The 22099-nt window shown below is 39.5% G+C and overlaps 1 protein-coding gene across 1 annotated transcript in view; it reads right to left on the reverse strand.

Annotated features, from left to right (window-relative positions):
• The window catches only part of LOC124595764 (sialin-like), a 111897-nt gene that overhangs the window by 38259 nt on the left and 51539 nt on the right, over window positions 1-22099 (reverse strand). Inside the window, exons 4-6 of the mRNA XM_047134645.1 lie at window positions 14037-14121; window positions 7307-7527; window positions 3636-3782 (exon numbers count right to left, since the gene is read on the reverse strand). Of these exons, the coding sequence (XP_046990601.1) occupies window positions 3636-3782; window positions 7307-7527; window positions 14037-14121 (453 nt within the window). The remainder of the gene's footprint in view (window positions 1-3635; window positions 3783-7306; window positions 7528-14036; window positions 14122-22099) is intronic.

Raw genomic sequence — 22099 nt, forward strand, 5'->3', positions numbered from 1 at the left:
GTGGTGACCTGGAAATATGGACTGCTGATGAATGGCATTACATTGTGTTCAAAGATGAATCCTGGTTCTGCAATACCTAGAGTTACCATAATCACTGAGTACTGCAGCAACCTGGAGAGAAGCCCATTCTTCCAATGTTTTGGAGAGGCACAGTGGCAGTACTTTTGGCAGCATAGTGTGAACAGCCATTTGATAAGACCTCAGGTCAACGCTGGTAGTGATTAAGGTTTTTCTGACAGACATCCTGCATCCTCATATGCTACCTCTCATGTGGCAGTATAATGACGTTTTTCAACAGAACAATGCTCAACCACACACTGTACATGTCTCTACGAACTGTATGCAACATATTCAGGTATTTCCATGGCCAACAAGATTCCCAGATCTATCCCCAAAAGAATATGTGCAGGATGAGTTTGGATGTCAACCCCATCTCAGAGCCAGTATCCAGGACATGAAGTACCAGTTACAACAGTTGTAGGCCAGCTTGCCTGATGAGACGATATAATGGCTTTATGACAAACTTCCCAACTGAATGACTTCATGCATCCAGCCCAGAGGGGACGCAACATCATACAGAAAAATGGATTCATACTGTCAAGTTTTTTTATAAACTTGTCTCAAATTTATAATCACTTAATCATATTTTTTTTCTCAGCCAATGGAGTTTCATATTGTTTACATCCCCACTCTGAGTGTTCCACTTTTTTCATCAGGCAATGTATTTCCTCATTATATTTAGAGTATTATTACTTTCATCTTCAGCTGTGGATTGTTTTCCTTCTTTCATCCTCAGAGCATAGATAATTAATATGTTTTTTGTTTTATATCTGGAGCAGATATTTGTGCCAAGTGATATTTGGAGGTTGGTAGCTTCAATAGCACTCAAAATTGCTGTTCCCTCCCTTGCATCGTGCATGAAGATATTTATTTAATAGTACATGAAAAAGTACAAGTTAAGACTTTCAAGAAGCAGTGTTGCTGGAGCATATGATCAGAGGCATGGTGGTTTGTTATGTAGCAGTCAAGTTCTTTCAGTTATTGGTCAGTTTAATAACTTATCCAATTTGGTTCTCTATATCACCTCATCCTTACTTACCAGTTCTTTCCACACTGCAATTTATTACATTATTAATAGATCATGATTTATCACAGACCATTCAAATAACAGTATATAGATTTGTAGACTTCTTGGTGAATTATATCTACTGGATAGAGTAATGCCTAATGGGTTTTAAATATAGAGCACTTTCACTGTGATTGTCTTCATTTTCATTGTCAGCAGAGATGTCAATTTTCTCAGTTCTTATCATTTTAGGTAACAATATCATGGTATTATTACACCTCACTTGCCACTGTTATCAAAGACTAAACAGATGAGTAGTATATGAGAGTGAGTCAAATGAAAACCTTAAATATATTTTTAAATATTATTTATTGTGCAGAAGTGGTACAAAGCTGTATCACTTTTCAACATAATCTGCCCCATGCTCAATGCAAGTACTCCAGCGCTTACAAAGCGAATAAATTCCTTTAGAAAAAAATTCTTTTGGTAGTCCACACAACCACTCATGAACCATGTGGTGTACCTCTTCATCAGAACAGAACTTCTTTCCTACCATTGCATCTTTGAGTGGTCCAAACATTCGGAAATCACTTGGAGCAAGGCCTGGTGAGTATGGTGGACGAGGAAGACACTCAAAATGCAAGTCTGTGATTGTTGCAACTGTTGTACGGGCAGTGTGGGGCCTTGCATTGTCGTGTTGCAAAAGGACACCTGCTGACAGCAATCCACGTCGCTTTGATTTGATTGCAGGCCACAGATAATTTTTTAGGAGATCTGTGTATGATGCACTGGTGACAGTGGTCCGTCGAGACGTGTAATGCTCAAAAATGATGCCTTTTTCATCCCAAAAGAGAGTCAGCATAACCTTCCCTGCTGACGATTCTGTTTGAAACTTCTTTGGTTTTGGTGATGAGGAATGGCACCATTCCTTGCTTGCTCTCTTCATTTCCAGTTGGTGGAAGTGAACCCAGGTTTTGTCCCCTGTAATGATTCTTGCAAGGAAGCCATCACTCTCTTGTTCAAAGTGCCGAAGAAGTTCTTACATGCTGCAATGTCATTCAGTGTCACTTGACAGTTTTCCTTCACTATGGCTTCAATGCTGCAGTGTTCTGTGGAGGCACAACTCGTTGTGCCTGACCGGGACAAGGAGCATCTTCCACTGAAGTCACACAATTTGCGAACCTCCTACTCCATTCATAGACTCGCTGCTGTGACAAACATGCATCACCTTCTTTCATCGATGAATGTCAATAGGTTTCATACTTTCACTACACAAAAACTGAATAACAGAACGCTGTTCTTCCCTGGTGCAAGTAGCAAGTGAGGCAGCCATCTTTATACTGATACTGCGACAGTATGTGTGCATCTGCACTATGCTGGCACCTACAGGCCATTCTGCATGCTGTTTGTAGCACACATACCAACTTACAGGATAACGGTGCCAAATTTCTAGTTGTTATAACAAATTTAAGATTTACATTTGACTCATCCTCGTATGAACAAATATGTCACAGATTCTTTAAGAACAAACTACTAATGACTATGCATCCTAATATTAAACTGACTAAATATTTTTGCAGTGTTCCATGATTCTAATTTTGTAGCTGACTTCCAAGCCCCATATTTATATCTGACATTATTGGAGCTTTCCACTGTATGGGCTCCTGTTTGCTGGCAACTATCATCAACTGACAGCAAGTGTGACAGAAATAGAAGATTGTCATAAAGATAAAGCCTTTCATTACACTTGTATCTCTACTCATTAAATCCTAATGTGGGAGTGGTACACTGGTCTTCTTATTATAGCACATATTTATGATTCTTCCAATTTTAGTCGTGGATGAAATGAGAGAGCAGTGTACATCTCTGACCAAATTGTTATCAACATCTTCTATGCACAGTTTAGGAAAGAATAACTGTTTTGATATCAACTGTTTTCAGAAAGTGCTGGCCTCTATGAGCAGTGTTGTTTTTCTCCTGTGAGAAGCAATTAACTCCTTGCCATTATATTTGGAAGGTATGGCTACCATCTCAGTGTCACCTGAACTGTCTCATTTTCTATCAGTTTTCTTCCTCTGCTGGAATGTCCTGGATTTGAGACATGAGGCAGTTGCCTCTTACCTTGCACATTCAACACACTCAGAATTGTGTACATTACCCAGGGAATATGTGACATATACCTTCTTGGAAGTGGGAGTATAACTGAGCAGAGAACTTCAACAAATTATTTATTTGTTAATTAATTTCATTGTGTCTCTAATTTACAATAGCTAAACACTGGAAATAAGACAAATTTCCTCAATAGACAACAAAGATTGATGACAAAATGTAGAATTATTGCTGTTAATTTCAAGTTTCATAAAAAATAATGAGCACCAGAGTGGCTCATTCCCTAATAAATGGCTAAATATATTGATTCACTCTCACTCAGGTTTTATGAGAAATGTAGTGATAGAACTGTGTAATAATAGTCAACGAACAGTCTTTACAGGCACCATATTGTATTTACATCTGATTTCCTGTAGTTCTGTTCATTTTGTGAAACTTGTATGGGTAATGCTGTACTTACCTTCTTTACATCCCACCCATAGACGTATTTGAAGAATATGGGTGCATGAGTCAACAAAGTGAACTGCCCACAATTAATGGACCAGTGAGCAATAACACACGTCATGAAGGCTTTTGATGTTAGAATTTTACCCCATGGAATTGGTGGCTGCAAGGGAAATAATGCTATATATAACTAAAAGATCCAAACAGATTATACAAATGTTTTAAAAATGGTAATAAAATAAAATCATAATATTTCTTCATATGTATTTTCAAATCTGTTTTCTCTTTTATTTCACTTAGCGTTTTAACTATTTTGACACCATCCTACATTTTTTTCCATATTATGATCTCTATAAACAGATGAACTGTCTAAAAAATAGCTGGACTAATTTTTAAGTAGTCAAGCTGCGCAAACCTCAAGGTTAGACGCTTCACTGACAAGTCATGTGACATCTCCTCTTGCCATTTCCACCACCCATTCACCTGCTGACCCCTCAGTCAAGCCATGGCCTTCATTTGAGTCAGGCTATCTATTCACAGCCCATCAGAAAAATTTCGAAAGAGCAACAGATTAATGTGAAATTTTGAGAAAAATCTGGGAATCCTGCCATTGAAGCTCATTCTTTACTGAAACAAGGGTTCAGCAATAAATATTTTTAATTTTAAATTTTTAAGTGAATTATATGGTTCAGAGAGGGATGAGAAAAGACTGAAGATGAGTCATGTTTATGGTGACCTTCAATGTCAACAAAGGATTAAAACATAGGAAAAAACAGAAGATTTAATCTGAAAAGACCATCATTTGAGTATTTGTGCAGTTTCTGGTATTGCAAGAACTGACAAAAAATTGTTTGACAGAGTTTATATGAACACTTTCACAGGAGGAAAGTTTCTTCAAAAATGGTGTCCAAGGACCTAATGCCTGTCAATTTGTTTTTGGATAAGCATGGGATCCTTGTGCTGCAACATCTGCACTACTCAGCAGATCTTGCTCTAAGTAACATTTTTCTGTTTATAAAAGCAAAATCTGTATTGAAACAACATTTGTTGCAGTTAAAGCCATTACAGAAAAAGCAATGGAGACCATGTATGTGCTTTCAGAAGATAACTACAAACACTGCTTTGAACAGCAGAAAATTCACATGGAACTGTGTATTGACTGGGGGTGGGGGTAGTTTGAAGGAGACAATGTAAAAGTTATGAACAAGTAAAAATAAAGAATGTTATATTCCTAATCTGGATTTTTTTCATTTTTATTATTTTTTATTTTATTTTATTTTATTTATTTATTTTTTTTTTCTTTTTTTTTCAGCCAGACGTCATATACATATCACATCCTATACACTTAATACAGTCTAATTACCATCTGTCCACACAGTTCTTATCCTGTTGAGATATGAGCCCATCTGTCCTTTTAATCTTATCTGTCTGTTACACAGAAATACACACCACAGGCAGTGGTGCAAGGGTGCAAGTAGTTGCCATGCTCCCTGACACATCCTTCAGCCCTTCTTCACAGTGAATCATGCACTCTTTCAATTACACCTGTCTTCAGTTGAAATTGCATCACATGAATTGGTCACATACTTCTGTAATTTCTGCACATTGTCAATGGGTTGGGCATACACATATACCTTTAAATGTCTCGACAGCCAGAAAACCAGCGAATTCAGGTCTACTGGATGGGAAGGTCATGCTAGGGGCCTCCTCAACCTATCCACCACTGTTGAACCACTGAGGTGAGATACTGTCATATGATACACAGAAAATGAGATTGTGCCTCACTGTGCATAAACTATAGTCATTGTCTTTCTACAAGGGTAACTTTTTACAGTTGTACTGGTAATTCACTGTGCAAAAATTTGTTAATCTGTTTGGCAAAGTGCAAGGCTCTATGAGTTTTTCACCATCATTTCTTGCCCATATACAGATCCTGAAATGACCCTGATGCCTCATCTCCATGATTGCTTGGGGATTTGCATCTGCCCACACATGTTTATTGTGGTAACTTACTACGCAATCTGTTGTGATGGCCTACACCACCAAACTACACATTATTTGTCACAACTAAAATTAAGCATATCTCAGCAGATATTAGTTTCCTGGCATATAAACACAGGAACTTTCCTTCTGTTTTTTAAAATTACTATCTCCTTTAGGAATGTGTACCACCTTTTCAAATACCTTGCACATGGAATGGGAGGTTCTGGCAGAATGTTAATAATGTAGCAGTGAAGTTACCAACTCTTCAAATAGCATAAGTGTTAAGTAATTGACAGGCACACAAAAAAGTGAAAACTTTTTTGAGCTAAGATACATACATGTGTGCTCTAGCTCAAAGAAGGATTTACCCACAAGGTAGTGAAGTTTTCATTCTTTTTGAGCACCTGTTGTCAACTCAATGCTTATGTTACTCTGTAAGTTGTTACCTTTACTCCTACATATATTCTCCCGCCCCCCTCCCCCTGTCTCTTTAAGACTTGGAGCAATTTCAAAAAAATGCAGTATGTGTATGAATTAGTGACTGGAGGTGGCAGGAGAGGGTGGGGGAGGGAGATACTTAGCACCATTACAGGTAAGGAGAAAAGGGGGTGACATAAAAATAATAAAAAATGAAAAATATCAGTGTCAAATCAATAGTTCTTGGAGATCCTTGAGTGGCTGATGACAATCCTGAGGACTTTTAGCCCCTCTAGCTGTGTGAGTGAGGATGGGTAAAGGAAGGGGAGAATTGTAAAGCATAACTGTAGAATGCTTGAACTCACTTCTACAAAACTTAATATGACTTAGCAGTAACAGACAATAACAGGATAGGTCAGACAGCCCAAGCCACCCAATTTGTAAAGTTGAGCAATTTCAACCTAACTTTGTACCTACTAGAATTACTATTTAGAAAAATATATTAGTGAGGCAAGACATCCTAGCACCCTTCGGGTGGGGTGAGGATGCAAATGAGATGAAATTTAAAAATAACCAAAAATGAACTATATTAATACCAAATCCACAGTTTTATTGCTGTTTAGCTGACTGAAAAAAATGGGATTAGTACACACCTAACATTCCTAGAGGTGGGAATGGGAGTTGATAGAAAGGGAGTGACACACAAACATAAGTTTGCAAATATGGAGCAATTTAATCAAATTTAGTACATATATGAGTTACTATGTAGGAAAAAATACTGTGAGAGTAGCACACCCCTAGCAATTCTAGAAGGGGTGGAAAGGAGGTAGTCTATCAAAACACTAAAGGAAGTCAGTATTAGTGTCGGATCCATAGTTACTGTGGTTACAAGGCTGATTATTGACAATCCTGACTACAACTTACCCACAAAGGTGGGTGTGTAATGACATATAAAGCATAGTAGGTTGAGCAGTTTAAAGAAACTTTGTACATGTATCACTCACTATCTGGGAAACCCTGGAGGTAAACCTAAATGGATTTGTAAAATATTTTACTTTATAATGTGTTGCAGTATTTATCTGTAAAAATACACAGGCAAACTAAACTTGTATTTGTACTATGAATGGATTTCATTCCTTTCACTGTCTAATCTGACAATGTAATAAATAATTAATTGCAAACCACCAAATAATCAGCTAGTGTCAAATAAAACAGAAATAAAAGACATTTTCTTACTTGAAATCTAATATTGTTTGTCTCTTACTTTCATGAACAAAATACACTCACTTTTCTCTTGACTATAGTCTTCCCTAAACTTGTTGCTATATATTCTCTCTCTTCTTCACTAATACGTGGATGTTTGGCAGGTGTGTCATACGTAAGGAACATCCAGGCTACAAACCATACTATCCCTAGTCCCCCTGTGCTGTAGAATGCAGCAGGCCAACCAAACCATGCAATGAGCAGACCACACACGGGGTAGGTAAGAGCAGCCCCCACAGAGCTACCTGCAACAAACAATTATTTATGCAGTTATCTACAAGATACAAATCACTATAGTAAAGTAATCAGAAATTAAAAGAATTGGGTAAAAGGTTAAATAGGTAAAATGAACAGATAAATTGCTGATGACGTAGAAGTTATGTTCTGGAAAAATTGTAATAGTAAGTGTTTGGGTAGAGAGTAACAGCGAAAGGAAGGAGCAGTTTGGCACTAACAAGCTTACCATGATGCAATTAGAGGGAGCTGCATTTGATACATTTAATTTAGAGTCTTCTGCAACTGTGATCATCCTGATAGCAGTGAGAGTTAATTATTCCATAGCTACACTGGCAACAACCTCTGATGTGTATTGTACCCTTTACACATTCAGGTATTTCCTGCAGTTTAATGCCATTTGGAACAAATCTAAGAAGTCAATACCTGTGTTGTCACAAAATTACAAAAGTCACTGATTCAGTCCTTGCACTGAGTTCAGAATCATTGACACACACTTGGTTCCTGGAACAGTGCCATAAATTGTAACCTTTATGCAAACACCACAACAAAAATTGTCTCAGTCCTGTAAATCAGTTACTTGAAGAGTCAAAATATTAAAGTGTAGCTCAAGCAACAGGAATAATTTCATAAAATATTTCCTATGTCTCTTTTTGCTCCTCTGAAACTGAATTACTGTACTCTGCTTTATATTGGAAGAATGAGTGAGACCACGGCTTCAGTTATTGTGGTAGCCTGAAAACTGACATCAGCATTGTTATGTTCATAGAATTCTTTTACATTATAAAATGAAATTATTTAATCTTAGAGGCATTTTAACGGCATTGCAATTTTGATGTGGGTTTTGGGATAATTCACTTTCCATGAATTCCCACTTTTTTGCAAGTGTCCCTTTGAATACTGTGGCCTGCCTTGTTCTGATACTGTAGTCACAAATCTGTTCCATGATATCAGATTTCACACCTTTATTTTGACAAAGAGACAGGTGTCAGTGTACAGATTTACAACAATCAGTAGTCTGAGTCTACTAAAAATAGATGGAAACAGTACTGCCTGGGTCAAGACTTAAACATTACATTTTTGTATTTTCTAAAATGCTGGTAATGTGAGAAGTGTATTCCCAAACGAGAAGACCACATGAAATATGTGACTGGAAGAGTCCAAAATAATCTGATGAGAAAAAAAAAAAAAAAACACAATGAATTTACCCACTATCAATCTGAATGCTGTCTTGTGACTTTGCAGGCACATGATGCAGTAAGGACACTATATAAGCAGAGCAGAAACAAATGGGGAGTCACTCGAGCAACAATATGGGCTGCAAATGGGGAAATCTACTGCACTCAGTAGACACTGCTGAACGTGGTGCTCCACAGCAGACATCCCATATGTGTTCCCATGTTAATCGAGGGACATCATCAGTTACAATTGCAGTGGGCACCAGATCATAGAGATTGGGCTGTGGGTCAATGGAAATGTGTTACCTTGTTGGATTAATAACGTTTCTTGTTTCACTAGATTGATGGTCATGTTTGGATACGCCATCACTGAGGTGAACAGTTGCTCAAAACATAGACCACAGTGTGGACCCCGGCTGGTGGGGAAAGTATTGTTTTTAAGGGTCATTCATCTGGGCTTCCATGTCCCACTGAAAGCACTTTGACTGCTGCGGACTGCTTGAATATTATTGCAGACTACCTACATTACTTCCTTGACAGTGATGGCATCTTCAAGAAGAATATCTGCCCTCATCACAAAGCCAGACTCATGCTACGGTGGTTTGTCAAGCATGATAGTGAACTCACACTGATGCCTTGGCCACCAAATTTCCCTTATCTTAGCTTGATGGAACATGCCTAGCAAGGTTCAGATGCCAGCTCTGTGACCAAGAGCTGCTGTCCCATAATTTACAGGAACTGTATAACTTTTGTATAAATACCTGGTGCCACTTACTTCTGGGACCTACTATTCAAATCTACGCCATGCAGAATCACTGCTGTATTGGTTTCCAAAGATGGACCAACAGACTATTAAGCAGATGGTCATAAAATTTTGGCTCATCAGTGTTTTGGCTCTAAGGCAGTTCTTACAAACTCCATGTCTAAATTTTTGCAGTTTATAGGGTTGTAGTGTGTCTTCTTGCAGGCACATTGTAATCTTCACCCCAATTTGAAACCAATATGCATTGTAAAAGTTCAAATGATATATTTCCATCCCCTTGGATAACCCTAAAACAAGTTGTTGTGTTTTCTCTAGAGTATGGAGTAATCTATTTTATAAGAATTGGTGGAGTGGAAGTCTGAGTAATTCCTGTGTGTTATCAGCAGAACATTGATGATCTGATCTATGAAATGAGGCAGCAATATTGAAAAAGAAGGATCCAGTGATACAGCCATGGGGAACATGAGTACCAGTCTCTGTGAAGGAAGAGCGTTTATTTTTGATTGACACAAACTGCCTCCTGTCATTGTAGTTACTACTAATGCAGAAGTATGCACACCATAAAAATTCAGATTTGCTGAGAACATCACACAAAAAACTAGTCATCACCACAAGACGTCATTTTAATATTGTGTATCGCCACAAATGTCCATGACAATAGCCTCAGTTTGGTGAGGAAAAGAGTCCACACATTTCATCAGGTATGCCTTATCCAGCTGAGGCCACTCATTGATGATTAAATCACACAGAGCTGCCAAATTGCAAGGACATTGACTGCTGCATCTCACCTGCTGTTCCAGATAGTCCCACACATTATCTATGGCATTAAGATTGGATGATTTAGAAAGGCAGTTGAGCTGCAATGGGGTGTCTCAGTGTTTGCGAAATCAGAAACTTTTATGTGCGGCCATGTGAACACTGCTGTTGTCATCTCGTAATGTCAGAGTGTCCATACTCATCATGATGCTGTAGAAGAAAGGGTAATACTCAGTTGCTGAAAATGTTGAAACGAACATTCTAGTTCACCTTCATGGTACTTAGAATGAGTGAATCCAAACTGTGTTTTGAAACCCCTTCTCCCCTGTGACTACTTCCAGCTTTAACTAAATCCTTCACATATTATGGATTAACTGCCTCATTCGGCTGTCAGTACACTGTACACCTTGCATAAAGAGGCAAAATTGTGACTCATCAAACTACACATACCTCCAGCCAACTACTGTCAGTATTTATGTTATTTGGTCAATGGACAACTTGACTTTATGTGGTGCCACTGAGAATAACGGCCTTTTGCAAAGTACCTGATGCCAAAAGACCATTGTATGTAGTTCCCTTTGTAATATTCCCTTGGAAACTGGTTGAGATGAACCTTTAATCACTGGCAGCAGCAATTTCTTTCTGGTTCAAAACCGACTGTTATTGACAAAGTGTGACAGCTATTTCTGGTCACTGTCAGGTAGGATCTTCTTAACGGCAACTGTTTTTACATTACTATGAGTGGTAAAAAGTACCTTGTAGATATCACTGGAGGGTCTACAATGATATACCAACACATTAGCCAACTTGACTTACGATGTGGCCATGGGCACATCCAAACACAGTAGCTCCTTTCTGCCATTCTACTGACCCTCATCCAGCCATCTTATGGTCCTGATTTCTTATAATCAAATGGCACATAGATACCATTTCATTGTCATGGTATACAAAGTAATGGAGATTCACATAATCACCTGGTACAAGATCTATAGCACTCTACAGGGACCAGTATGGGAGACTAATATACTGTCCCGGGAGCTTTTTAAGATATCAAAGCGAATTTAGTCAATTATGCTTGTTTGCATAAGTGCAGTAATGTAAGTGCCACCATATTCTTGTTTCCAGAGGCTGTTATGTTTGATGAGTAAACTGCAAAAGGGCACATTGGCATTGTTGCTCCATTGGTATCCAAACTGACTGTCAACAAAGAAGATTATGCATCTCAAAGTAGGACTTGTCTGAGTATATGTAAACAATATTATTATTTTAGAACATATTAGTACATTTACAACTGGGAAATATCATTGTGGTAGAGATTTCTCACCGTTTTTGTTTTTTCCAATTTGATCTCTTGGGCTTCAACTTCACACATAGCCTTGCATTTATTTGGTATACCTTCTATGTATAATTGGTAATCAACTTTTTCTGTGTATAAGCTTAGGATATTTTTTCCTTTGATTTATAAATAGTGTCCTTGTGCTCAGTCTTGGACACTTATACACAAAGTCCCAATTTGCTTTTTTTGTAAATTGACTGTGCATAGAATGTCGAAAAACATATACTGTTCCATGAAACCCCCAGAATATCCAACAGCATCAAGATTAGATGTGCTTGAATGCTAATCATAATTAACAAAGTCTGCAAAGTTTTCTTCAAGTATTACTTCACAGGATGTTAATGAGTATATATGTTGTAATCTTGATAGATACCACCAGCAACTGAGGAGACATGCAACATTATCAGATGAACCCAGTCTGCAATGAGATCCCTCAGTGGACACTTTCCATATGAATAGGTATAACATTGTAATACAGCTACAACCAGCAGTCTCTACTATGCACGCCACGTGTGAAAGCTCCATATTCAGATATTCCACATCAAACATGGCGTTCTCTCAGTATCTGTAATAAATATGCATCCCATTATCACATTTATTCAAGCAGATGTCCACTGTGCCACCCATTTATCATGTGGATCGATCAGCTGAACAACTTGTTTGGTGATATTGGTGTCCCAGTTGAATGACATATTTGTTTAACTGTAGTTAATCCACATCTGCATTTATACTCTGCAAATCATCACTCTTCAGAGGGCTCATTTTTATTCTAAAACCTTAAATCACTCACAGTGCTCTTATTAAGAGCTTACAATAATATAATTCTAATATAGAGTGAAAATTACATTTTGACACTTCATCTTAAAATATTCCCAATGCCAAACTTCCATACTAAATGCTCTGTGGAGTCATTTACTTCATGATCCCAGCCAGATCTGCCACCACTCCACCACAGTTAGTCTCTACACACATTTAGGAAATTAATTACTGCCTGGCACTACTTTCTCTTCTCTGGCATTACCATTATGGATACCAATGCTCTTGGTACTTCAAAGCTAATTACACTCATGAAACAAGATGATCTGTGATTCTTGATGAATAGTGGTAATTATTAACAACCAAACTTCACTTAAGGTTATGTGCTACCAGTAGTTAATGCATAAAATTCAAATAATTTTCAACAGAGCTTAAAAGCATCACACCACTTCCAAGACATCACACCAAATATAATGGAGCATAAATTTGTACCTCTAAAAGTTGTATCAACTGATAAATTCATCATTCACTTGAGAAAACTGGAAAATTAGGAGGAGACAGAATTGCTGACCTTACGTTATCCTCAGGGGGCAAAATCCAGCACCGCCGAGAGACACATTTAAAAATGAAAATACTATTCCTAACTTTCATCTTGTGCACACAACAGCTGGGTCCCTCTCAATCTTGAGTTTGCAGACCTGTCCTTCCTTGCCAACTTCCCTAAACATGTCCCTCCTTTCTCCCTGATGAAAGAACAAACAATTCTGAAATTTAGGAATAGTGCTCCTTAGAGCCTCCTCTAAAATTAGTGTATTGCAAGTAAAATTTGCACAGCATTTAACATATGCAATGCTTTTAACAGTTAAATGTAACAATGAAAGAAACTGATATGGAACATGAGAGAATTTCCCAAGGATGTGTGTGTGTGTGTGTGTGTGTGTGTGTGTGTGTGTGTGTGTGTGTGTGTGTCTGTGTGGATATGTGTGTGTTTGAATGTCTGGAGCAATACTGTATTGCCCAAACTTGGCAAACATACAGCTTACTAGGCATACTTCACAGAAGAAAATAGTGTAGGGACAGGATACATCTATTTGTGAGAGTGAGGAAGAGGCTATCAAAGTACTGACAATGTATGTTTAGCTCTGGAACACCTGGAGATAATTCACCCAAACTTGAAATGTATAACACATACCACATGGAAAAAAATAGTGATATAATAAGACACACTTAGCATCCAGATACATGGGTACGGTAGTGAAGGTAGCGAGATATAAAATACTTATAAACAAATAAAATTAGCAGCAAACCCATAATGTTTGGGGTTACTGGGCTGACAGGTGACAGTCCTGATGTCATTTAACCCCTAACGGTAATGGTGGCAGTAAGAAGGGGTAACATGTGAAGCAAAACTCTGGAATGCTTGTGGCAGTTATAGCCAAACTTGGTATGTGTACGACTTCATATGTGCCTATGGGTGGGTGTGGCAATAGGGGAGGGAAGAGGAGACAGATGCAAAAATAGTTGTACAGAACTTTATACACATGTGGTTTACTACCTGGGAAAAATTACTGTGAGGATATGGCACCGTATTTAAATAAACTAAGTTTGTTTTCCCACTTCAGTCATATATAATTCCTATCCCTATCTTTCCCTACAAGACTGGGATAAATAGCAGATCTCTGGTAATCAGCTAGTATAACTATAAAAAAATATGTAGAAATTTTAACATACCAACATATGCAGTGACAAACTTGCTTCTTTCATTAGGAGGTATCCAGTTAGCAGTCATGCAATGCAATGAAGGTAGTGCATGGCCCTAAAATCCAAGAACAGAAGTGGTCATTAAACAAGCAGTTTGATCAGAATTTTTACGGCTATTTTTATAAAGGTAAGACTCTGGTTAAGATTTCTGTTTGGAAACATTACAGCAATATGAAAATGATAGACTGCTGCTCACCACTAGAGGAGGCACTGATTGGCAGGCAGGCACATTGAGAAAAGACTGCTAGCTATGATACAGCTACTGGAATAACTTATTCATCAGATGTGGACAAAACAAAACACACACACACATTCAAAATTTGTGCACACACAAAGCCACTTTCATCTCTGGTCACTAATGCCTAGTAGCAACTGCATCTGAGGTGAGAAAACCATCTTGGTTTGGGTTGGTTGTGGGGGTACAGGGTACATATGGAAAACAGAAAGGGAGGGATAGCTGGAGAAGGATGGGGGAAGATACTAGTGCTGCCTGTGGGAGTGGGAAGGAGCATATTGTGTGGTGGGGACAGGATAGTGGGCAGTTAAGTTTAGTATGCTGGTGGATGTGCATGCATGTGTGGTGGGGGGAGGGGGGGGGGGGAGAGGAGAGAAGCAGAGAAGGGAAACTAATATTTAGGTACGCTATGAGACCAAAGGATATGCTGCAATTCAGAAAAGTTGGTAATGACTGGAAGAATCCAGATGGCACAAGCTATGAAGCTGTCTTTGAAGTAGAGTGGTCAAGCTGCGTCTTGGCCACCATTTGTTAGTGGCCGTTCATGTGGACAGACAGTTCGTTAATGGTTGTGCCCACATAGAATATGGCACATTGGTTGCAATTAAGTTGATAGATCACATGACTTCTCTCACAGATGGCCCTCCCTTTGATGTGATAGAGATACCTGTGACAGGATGGGGCTAGGTGGTAGAGGGAGGACATATGGGACAGGTACTGCATGTACGTGTATCACAAGGATGTGAGACATGGGGCGAGGGATGGATGCATTGGTGAAATAGGATGGACAAGGATATTGCATAGATTGAGTGGGTTAGTTAGTCAGTTAGTTAGTTATTTACATGATCCACAGGTCATTTGAATGATTATTTTATCAAAATGACATGGGACAAGTCAGGTTACTGAATATGTATACATGCTTAGTGTTAACATTAATGAACACATTATTTTATAATCCTATTCTTGCAACTACACTTAAAGATTTTTTCTTTTTTCTTTTTATCAGCTGCTAATTTTAAATAGAAATTCATCCATGGGATAAAAGGAGTTGTTCAGGAGAAATTATTTTAGGTTATATTTAAAACTTGCTTTGATACTTCTCAGATATTTTATATTATTGGGCAAATGATCACAAATTTTCATTGCTGCATGTTGAACTCCCTTCTGAGCCACTGACAGCATGCCACAATTGGACATTATCAGGAGACACTGACCAACTGTCTGAGGGTACTGACAATAAATTGCCAAAAACATGGAAAGACAACAAGCACCCTAGGTGATGTTTTGGAAGGTGAACTACTGGCACAGTCCATGTCCTAGCAGAGTAGCATGTCAGCTAGGAGAAGAAATGGAGGTCATCAGGCAATGTGCTGTGAAATGGCAGTAAGGGAAATGACTGTTGAGTGGAGGAAAGCTGCAGAGGGCCCTACCTCCCCACATGCATCCACTGGAACTGCTGACAGTGCCCTGGAGTACAAAGTGTACCCATGTGGGAGAGAGATTTGCAAGGGTGGCCACTCCAACTCCGAGTGATCCACCGACGGTGGTGCAGCCAGTAGGGGGTATGGAGCTAGTTGATGTGTCGATGCTCCAAACCTCTTGGAGTATCAATTACCGAAGGATGGCACCCAGGGGTGGCAACCACTGTAATTGGCATCCGTGAAGATATTGTTCCATATGAATGTGCCCAGACTGCTGAACCTCTGAGGGTGGAGGGGTATCACCCACCATATTGGGTCCAGCATCTGAAGGCTGTGGTGCCAGGAGATGGTGGAGGAGAGTATGTGGCTGTTATCCACAGATGAACTCTACAGGCTGTGATCATGGACAAGGTTGGGTGGTCCTATAGGTGCTCAGGGACACCATCAGTGCTGCTGTGGTGGTGGATGCACCCAGTGCTTTCAACATTAGTTGTTTAAATGTTCACACCATCTGCACCACTTCACCACTAGAGGATAGGTGAAAACTGGGCTAAATGGGGGACTGATGCCATTGGCATTGCAGAACTGTACAGAGGCCTTCACTGGGAAGTGTGAACCATTGTCAATGGTGAGAATCTGGATAAACACATTGAGTGTGGTGGCAGTGGATGTTATGGTAACCACTTATGGGTAGTTGGAAAAAGCAGCCATGACAATGATGCACAGAGAGCCCAGAAACGGACCAGCAAAGTCCAGATGAATGCAGTCCCAGAGGTGACGGGGCTGTGGGCCAGGGGCTGAAAGACTGAGGTGGAGTAGCCTGATGTTGGGCACATGGAGAACAGTTTACACACCATAACCTCCACATCTGTGTTCAGTACCGGCTAGTAGGCATGTTGCCTGGCAAGGGGTTTAATAGGTGATGTACCCTAATGTCCCCAATTAGGGACTTCCAGGATATGAGGGCATAAAGTAGTCAGGATGACAACTCCGTGGATATCCACCTCTGCATCCAGCAGGAGAACATTGGAGACAACAGACAAATGATGAGAGAGGCAAACCCAGGCCTGGAGCTGGCTTCCATGATTGGTGCAGTGTGCTCAGTGATCTGGACAGTTTGCAAGATAGAGAGTCGTGAAACAGTTGGAACAATATGGGAGACCACACTGCTTATGCCGATGCAGTGTGGTTGGGTGCTCAGAGGCCATTGACATGTTTGAAAGAAAGTGACGAATCATGACATCGACAGCAGGTTAAGGACTAAAGAGAATTCTGTCCCCATGGTGGTGATTGAACAACTGCTACCTGGGGATGATCCATAAGGCATTCATTTGCTGCCTGCACAATCTCAAAAGAGTGTGTGATTTGCAAAATATCATCCAAGGAAGGACTGTCCAGCTAGAGGGCTGTAGTGAATATGTCCAGATCGAGGGCCAATCGAACTACCATGTCTTGAATCAAGGAATCTGTATATGAGGTTTGCATCCAGTGCAGCTGGATCTGAGAGGGATCCAACTTCTTTAGCAAGAAAAATGTCTCTGGGGAAGCCCAAGAAAGGAAGAGCAGCCACTGGAGAGTGTCATCATAAACCCAAAGAGTAGTGCCTGCAAATATGTGCCCAAATTTTCTTTGGTGTCATTAAGTGGTGGAAATGCAGGTGGGTAGATTCCACCTGGGAAGCAACCACAGACTGGATGGGTTGTGAACCCTGAACCTGCAGACATTCTGACAAAATCTCACTTTCCTGATGTTGCATGTTGGTTTGCTGCTGCAACTGCTGTTGGAACAGTTTTGCATTTTCTGCTGCAGGAGCAGCTTTTGCTGTTCCATGAGTTGCATGAGTTTCGCATCCAGAAGAGACTGTTAACCTTCTTCTTAGTCACCAATTATAGTAACCAGAATTGGGCAGCCCCATGAGACACTGGCCAAATGCCTGAGGGCATTGAACATGAGCCACTGAAAAACTCAGAAAGATATCAACAGCAGTGGATGGACAACATGGCAGAATGACAAGTCTAGAGAGTGAACCAAATTGAGGGCCTACTCATAGCAATTCAGGCACCAAACAATGATGAATTCAACAAACAATACGAGAGTGCATTTGGAACATGACTGAGGTCTGGGACCCTGTGCTGCTAGATTTATAGCAAAGCCGTGAGGTCTGATAGGCTTCTGTGGGGGGTGTGGCTCACACATAGTGCTGAGGTGGCTGCAGCAGTACTCACAAATTTTAGGAGCATTGCCCATTGGTTGTTGTCTAGGTCCATGCATTCTGGTGGGCTTTCAACCTTGTCAGACGGGGGGGGGGGGGGGGGGGGGGGGGGGGGGGGGGGTAACAGATATTACTAATGGGCAATAAAGGTCATTTTTTCCTCTAGTGTTATAGGTATCAGTATCACTGTTCTTCTCAAATTATGATGGATTATTTATGATGAACTTCATTGGGAATGTATATATTGTGGCAGTGCACTTAAAATGCCTAACCTACATGAAGTGGGTGGCAGAATACCATTGTAGGAGGGGTGAGGAGGATAGTGAGGATGCTATTTCTTGTTTCAGAGCGTGGTGAAAGGTAGCCAGAATCGTGACAAAAAACATGATTCAGTTGCTCCAGTCCTGGGTGATACTGAGTCATGAGAAGTATGTTGGCCTCTGTTTTGATCTTTGATCATCATTTACAGCTTGAGTGAGAGGTGGTGTGCTCTGGTGGAGAGGAAAGGGGTCACTGGAGATAGGTGAGAGAAGTATGAGCCTAGCAAGTGTCTTGTGAGGTGGTCGTTGATTTGGCTGCTATTGGCTGTACTTGTGGTGTGTTATGGACTAAGTGGGGAGCCAAGGTGCTTGGGGGGGGGGGGGCATTGATGGTTATTTTAGCATGTACCTGGTTCACTTGTCAGTCAACTGGAGGATTTATGTTGACAGATATGGACTCTTGGAAATGTTTGAAGGTGATTTTCCTGTGCTTACATTTTATTTGAACATGTTTCCTGGCCTGTATATGTACAGGTGTGTTCATCCTGAAGTTGTTGTAAGTGCAGTTTTCTGTTTTCTCCAGAACTCTGAATTTATACTTATGATTTACTGTGCGGGTCAGTGTTATATTCCATTAATTTCAGAGTGGTGCTGAATAGTAAATCAAGTTATCTGCACTAGGGTTTGAGTTGTTTCACTGACATTGTTACCTCGAAACTTGAAAATCGGTGATCATTGTGGATATCTGGTGTCTTAACATCTCTTAGTCTGTGTATTGCTGACAGAGTTGTATTCCACCAGATATTTTCTGGAGGGCAACGACTGTAAGGTAGATCTATAATTCAATTTTAGCTAACTAGTTTTATGGCAATTTTGATGTGGTTTTGACCAAGGTGTTTTAAGATTTAAATTTCTTATTCACTTGGTTTTGGCTGTCTATAATTTGTACTCTCTACACTCATTCGAAATTGTATCATCACACAGTGATTCCTTGGTGTGTTATGGGCTTAGTTGTGTTAATTTGGTCTGATGTGGATGGACAGGGGGTGTCCATAGCTAAATATTTACTAATGCAAACTCTGTACACCAGGTATCTACGCTAAACTTGATTGCTTGGGGGCCTTGTACTGCTATACAAGAACATAAACGTTTGAGCTTGGTTGTGGCTTGTGATCCTCACTTTGTATGCCCATAGTCTATTAGTATTCTATTTGTCCCTCTGGTGGCTGTCGAGCAGTCATGCAAGTGAGGCATTAACTGTGTGTACTGACTATGTGCAACTCCGTGCATGGAATTCATATACATGATAAGTTGTATTCATTTTGTACTACCCCTCAAAGTCTTTGACACAATTTTGGAATGTTTGCTTTAACAGCTTGTACTCTCCACATGGTCACTAAATTCTGTGTTAAAGAAGAGGGCTTTAATTTTGTATATTACCATACCTTCAGGTTGTATATTGAGACTGTGGTTGTACTTTTTAAATTTCTAAAATAAAATAGGTTCATATGTTAACACTTTCCTAAAAATGTTGATGTGCTTGAAGAACTTCACCCATGATATTTACTGCAAGCATGCGGACCTCTTGCCCCAGCTAATAGCGATTATCATGTATTGTTCACAATTATTTAAATAAGCAGGGGTTGTGATCCCCTCATTTTCCTGGATTGAGTTCTTGCCCTTTAGTGCCATCATCCTGTTCTTTCTAGAGGCAAATTATTATAAGTATTGTTGCCACCCCTTGGAGCTTTGGTTTCTTTTATTGCTTGCTCAATGTACATTTTGAATAACATCGGGAATGGGCTGCAACCCTGCATCACTCCCTTTTCAACCACTGCCTTCCTTTCATGCCCATCGCCTCTTATAACTGCAGTCTGGATTCTGTACAAGTTATAAATAACCCTTTGCTCCCTGTATTTCACCCCTGATACCTTCAGAATTTCAAAGAGAGTATTCCAGTCAACATTGTCAAAAGCTTTCTCTAAGTCTACAAATCCTATAAATGTAGGTTGGTTCCTCCTCAACCTATCTTCTAAGATAAGTTGTAAGGTCAGTGTCACCTCCACCTCATGTGTTCCTACATTTCACCACAATCCAAACTGATCTTCCCCAAGGTCAGCTTCTACCTGTTTTTCCATTCTTCTGTAAAGAATTCATGTTAGTATTTTGCAACAATGAGTTATTAAACTTATAGTTCAGTAATTTTCACACCTGTCAGAAACTGCTTTCTTTGACATTGGAATTATTGCATTCTTCTTGAAGTCTGAGGGTATTTCGCCTGTCTCATATACCTTGCACACCATGTGTAAGAGTTTTGTCATGGCTGCCTCTCCAGGGCTATTAGTAGTTTTGACAGAATATCATCTACCCCCAGAGTCTTGTGCCAACTTAGATTTTTCTGAACTTTGTCAAATTCTTGTAAGTGTCATATCTTCATCTAGTCCTCTCCCCTTTCTATAATATTGCTTTCAAGTTCATCTCCATTGTGCAGGCACTCCATATGCTCCATCCACCTTTCAGATTTTCCTTCTTTGCTTAGGACTGTTTTACTATCTGTGCTCTTGATATTCATACAGCTGCTTCTCCTTTCATCAAAGGCCTTTTCAATTTTCCTGTAGGTGGTATTTATCTTTCCCCTAGTGAAATACGCTAATAAATCCTCTAGCCATTCCTACTCAGCTTTCCTGCAATTACTGTCAGTCTCATTTTTTTAAACTTTTGTATTCCTTTATGCCCGTTTATTTGCTGCATTTTTAAATTTTCTCCTGTCATCAATTAAATTCAATATGTCTTGTGTTATCCAAGGATTTCCACTATGCCTTGTCTCTTTACCTATTTATCTTTGCTGCTTTCATCATTTTATCTCCTAAAGGTCCCATTCATCTTCTACTGTATTCCTTTCCCCTGCTTTAGTCAACTATTGCCTAATGTTCTGTTTGAAACTCTTAACAATCTTGATTCTTTCAAACTGTCCAGGTCCAACCTCTTTAATTTCCTAACTTTTTCCAATTTCTTCAGTTTTAATCTACAGTTCATAATCAAAAAATTCTGGGCAGAGTCCACATCTGCCCCTGAAATGTCTTTCAATTTGAAATATGGTTCCTAAATCTCTGTCTAATCAAAATATAATCAATGTGAAATCTTTAGCGTCTCCAGGTCTCTTCCACATGTACAACCTACTTTTATGATTCTTAAACAAAGTGTTAGTGTTGATTAAATTATGCTCTGTGCAAAATTCTACCAGGTGGCTTCCTCTTTCATTCCTTGGCCCTAGTCCATATTCACTTGCTATTTTTCCTTCTCTTCATTTTTTACTATCGAACACCAGTCCCCCATCACAATTAAATTTTTGTCTCCTTTAACTATCTAAATAAATTCTTTTACCTCATCTTACATTTCTTCAATCCCTTCATCATCTGCCAAGCTAGTTGGCAGATAAACTTGTACCACTGTGGTAGGCATGGGTTTCTTGTCTATCCTGGCTCCAATAATGTTGTTCATAGTAGCTTACCTGTATTCCTATTTTCTTATTCATTGCTAAACTCATTCATGCATTACCCCTATTTGATCTTGTATTTATAAAATTATATTCACCTGACCAAAAGTTCTGTTCCTCCTGCCACAAAACTTCACTAATTCCCACAACATCTAATATCAACCTATTCATTTTCCTTTTTATCTTTTCTAACCCACCTGCTCTAATTCTTAGAAAGCCAGTCATTTCTTCAGATGATAACATCCACCTGAGCAGTCCCCACCCAGAGATCAAAGTGGGGGACTATTTCACCTCTGGAATATTTTACCCAAGAGGACACCATCATCATTTAACCATGTGGTAAAGCTGCATGCCCACAGGAAAAATTAGGGCTGTAGTTTCTCCATGCTTTCAGCCATTTGCAGTACCA

Source organism: Schistocerca americana, chromosome 2 (assembly GCF_021461395.2).
Source record: "Schistocerca americana isolate TAMUIC-IGC-003095 chromosome 2, iqSchAmer2.1, whole genome shotgun sequence".
Lineage (NCBI taxonomy): Eukaryota > Metazoa > Arthropoda > Insecta > Orthoptera > Acrididae > Schistocerca > Schistocerca americana.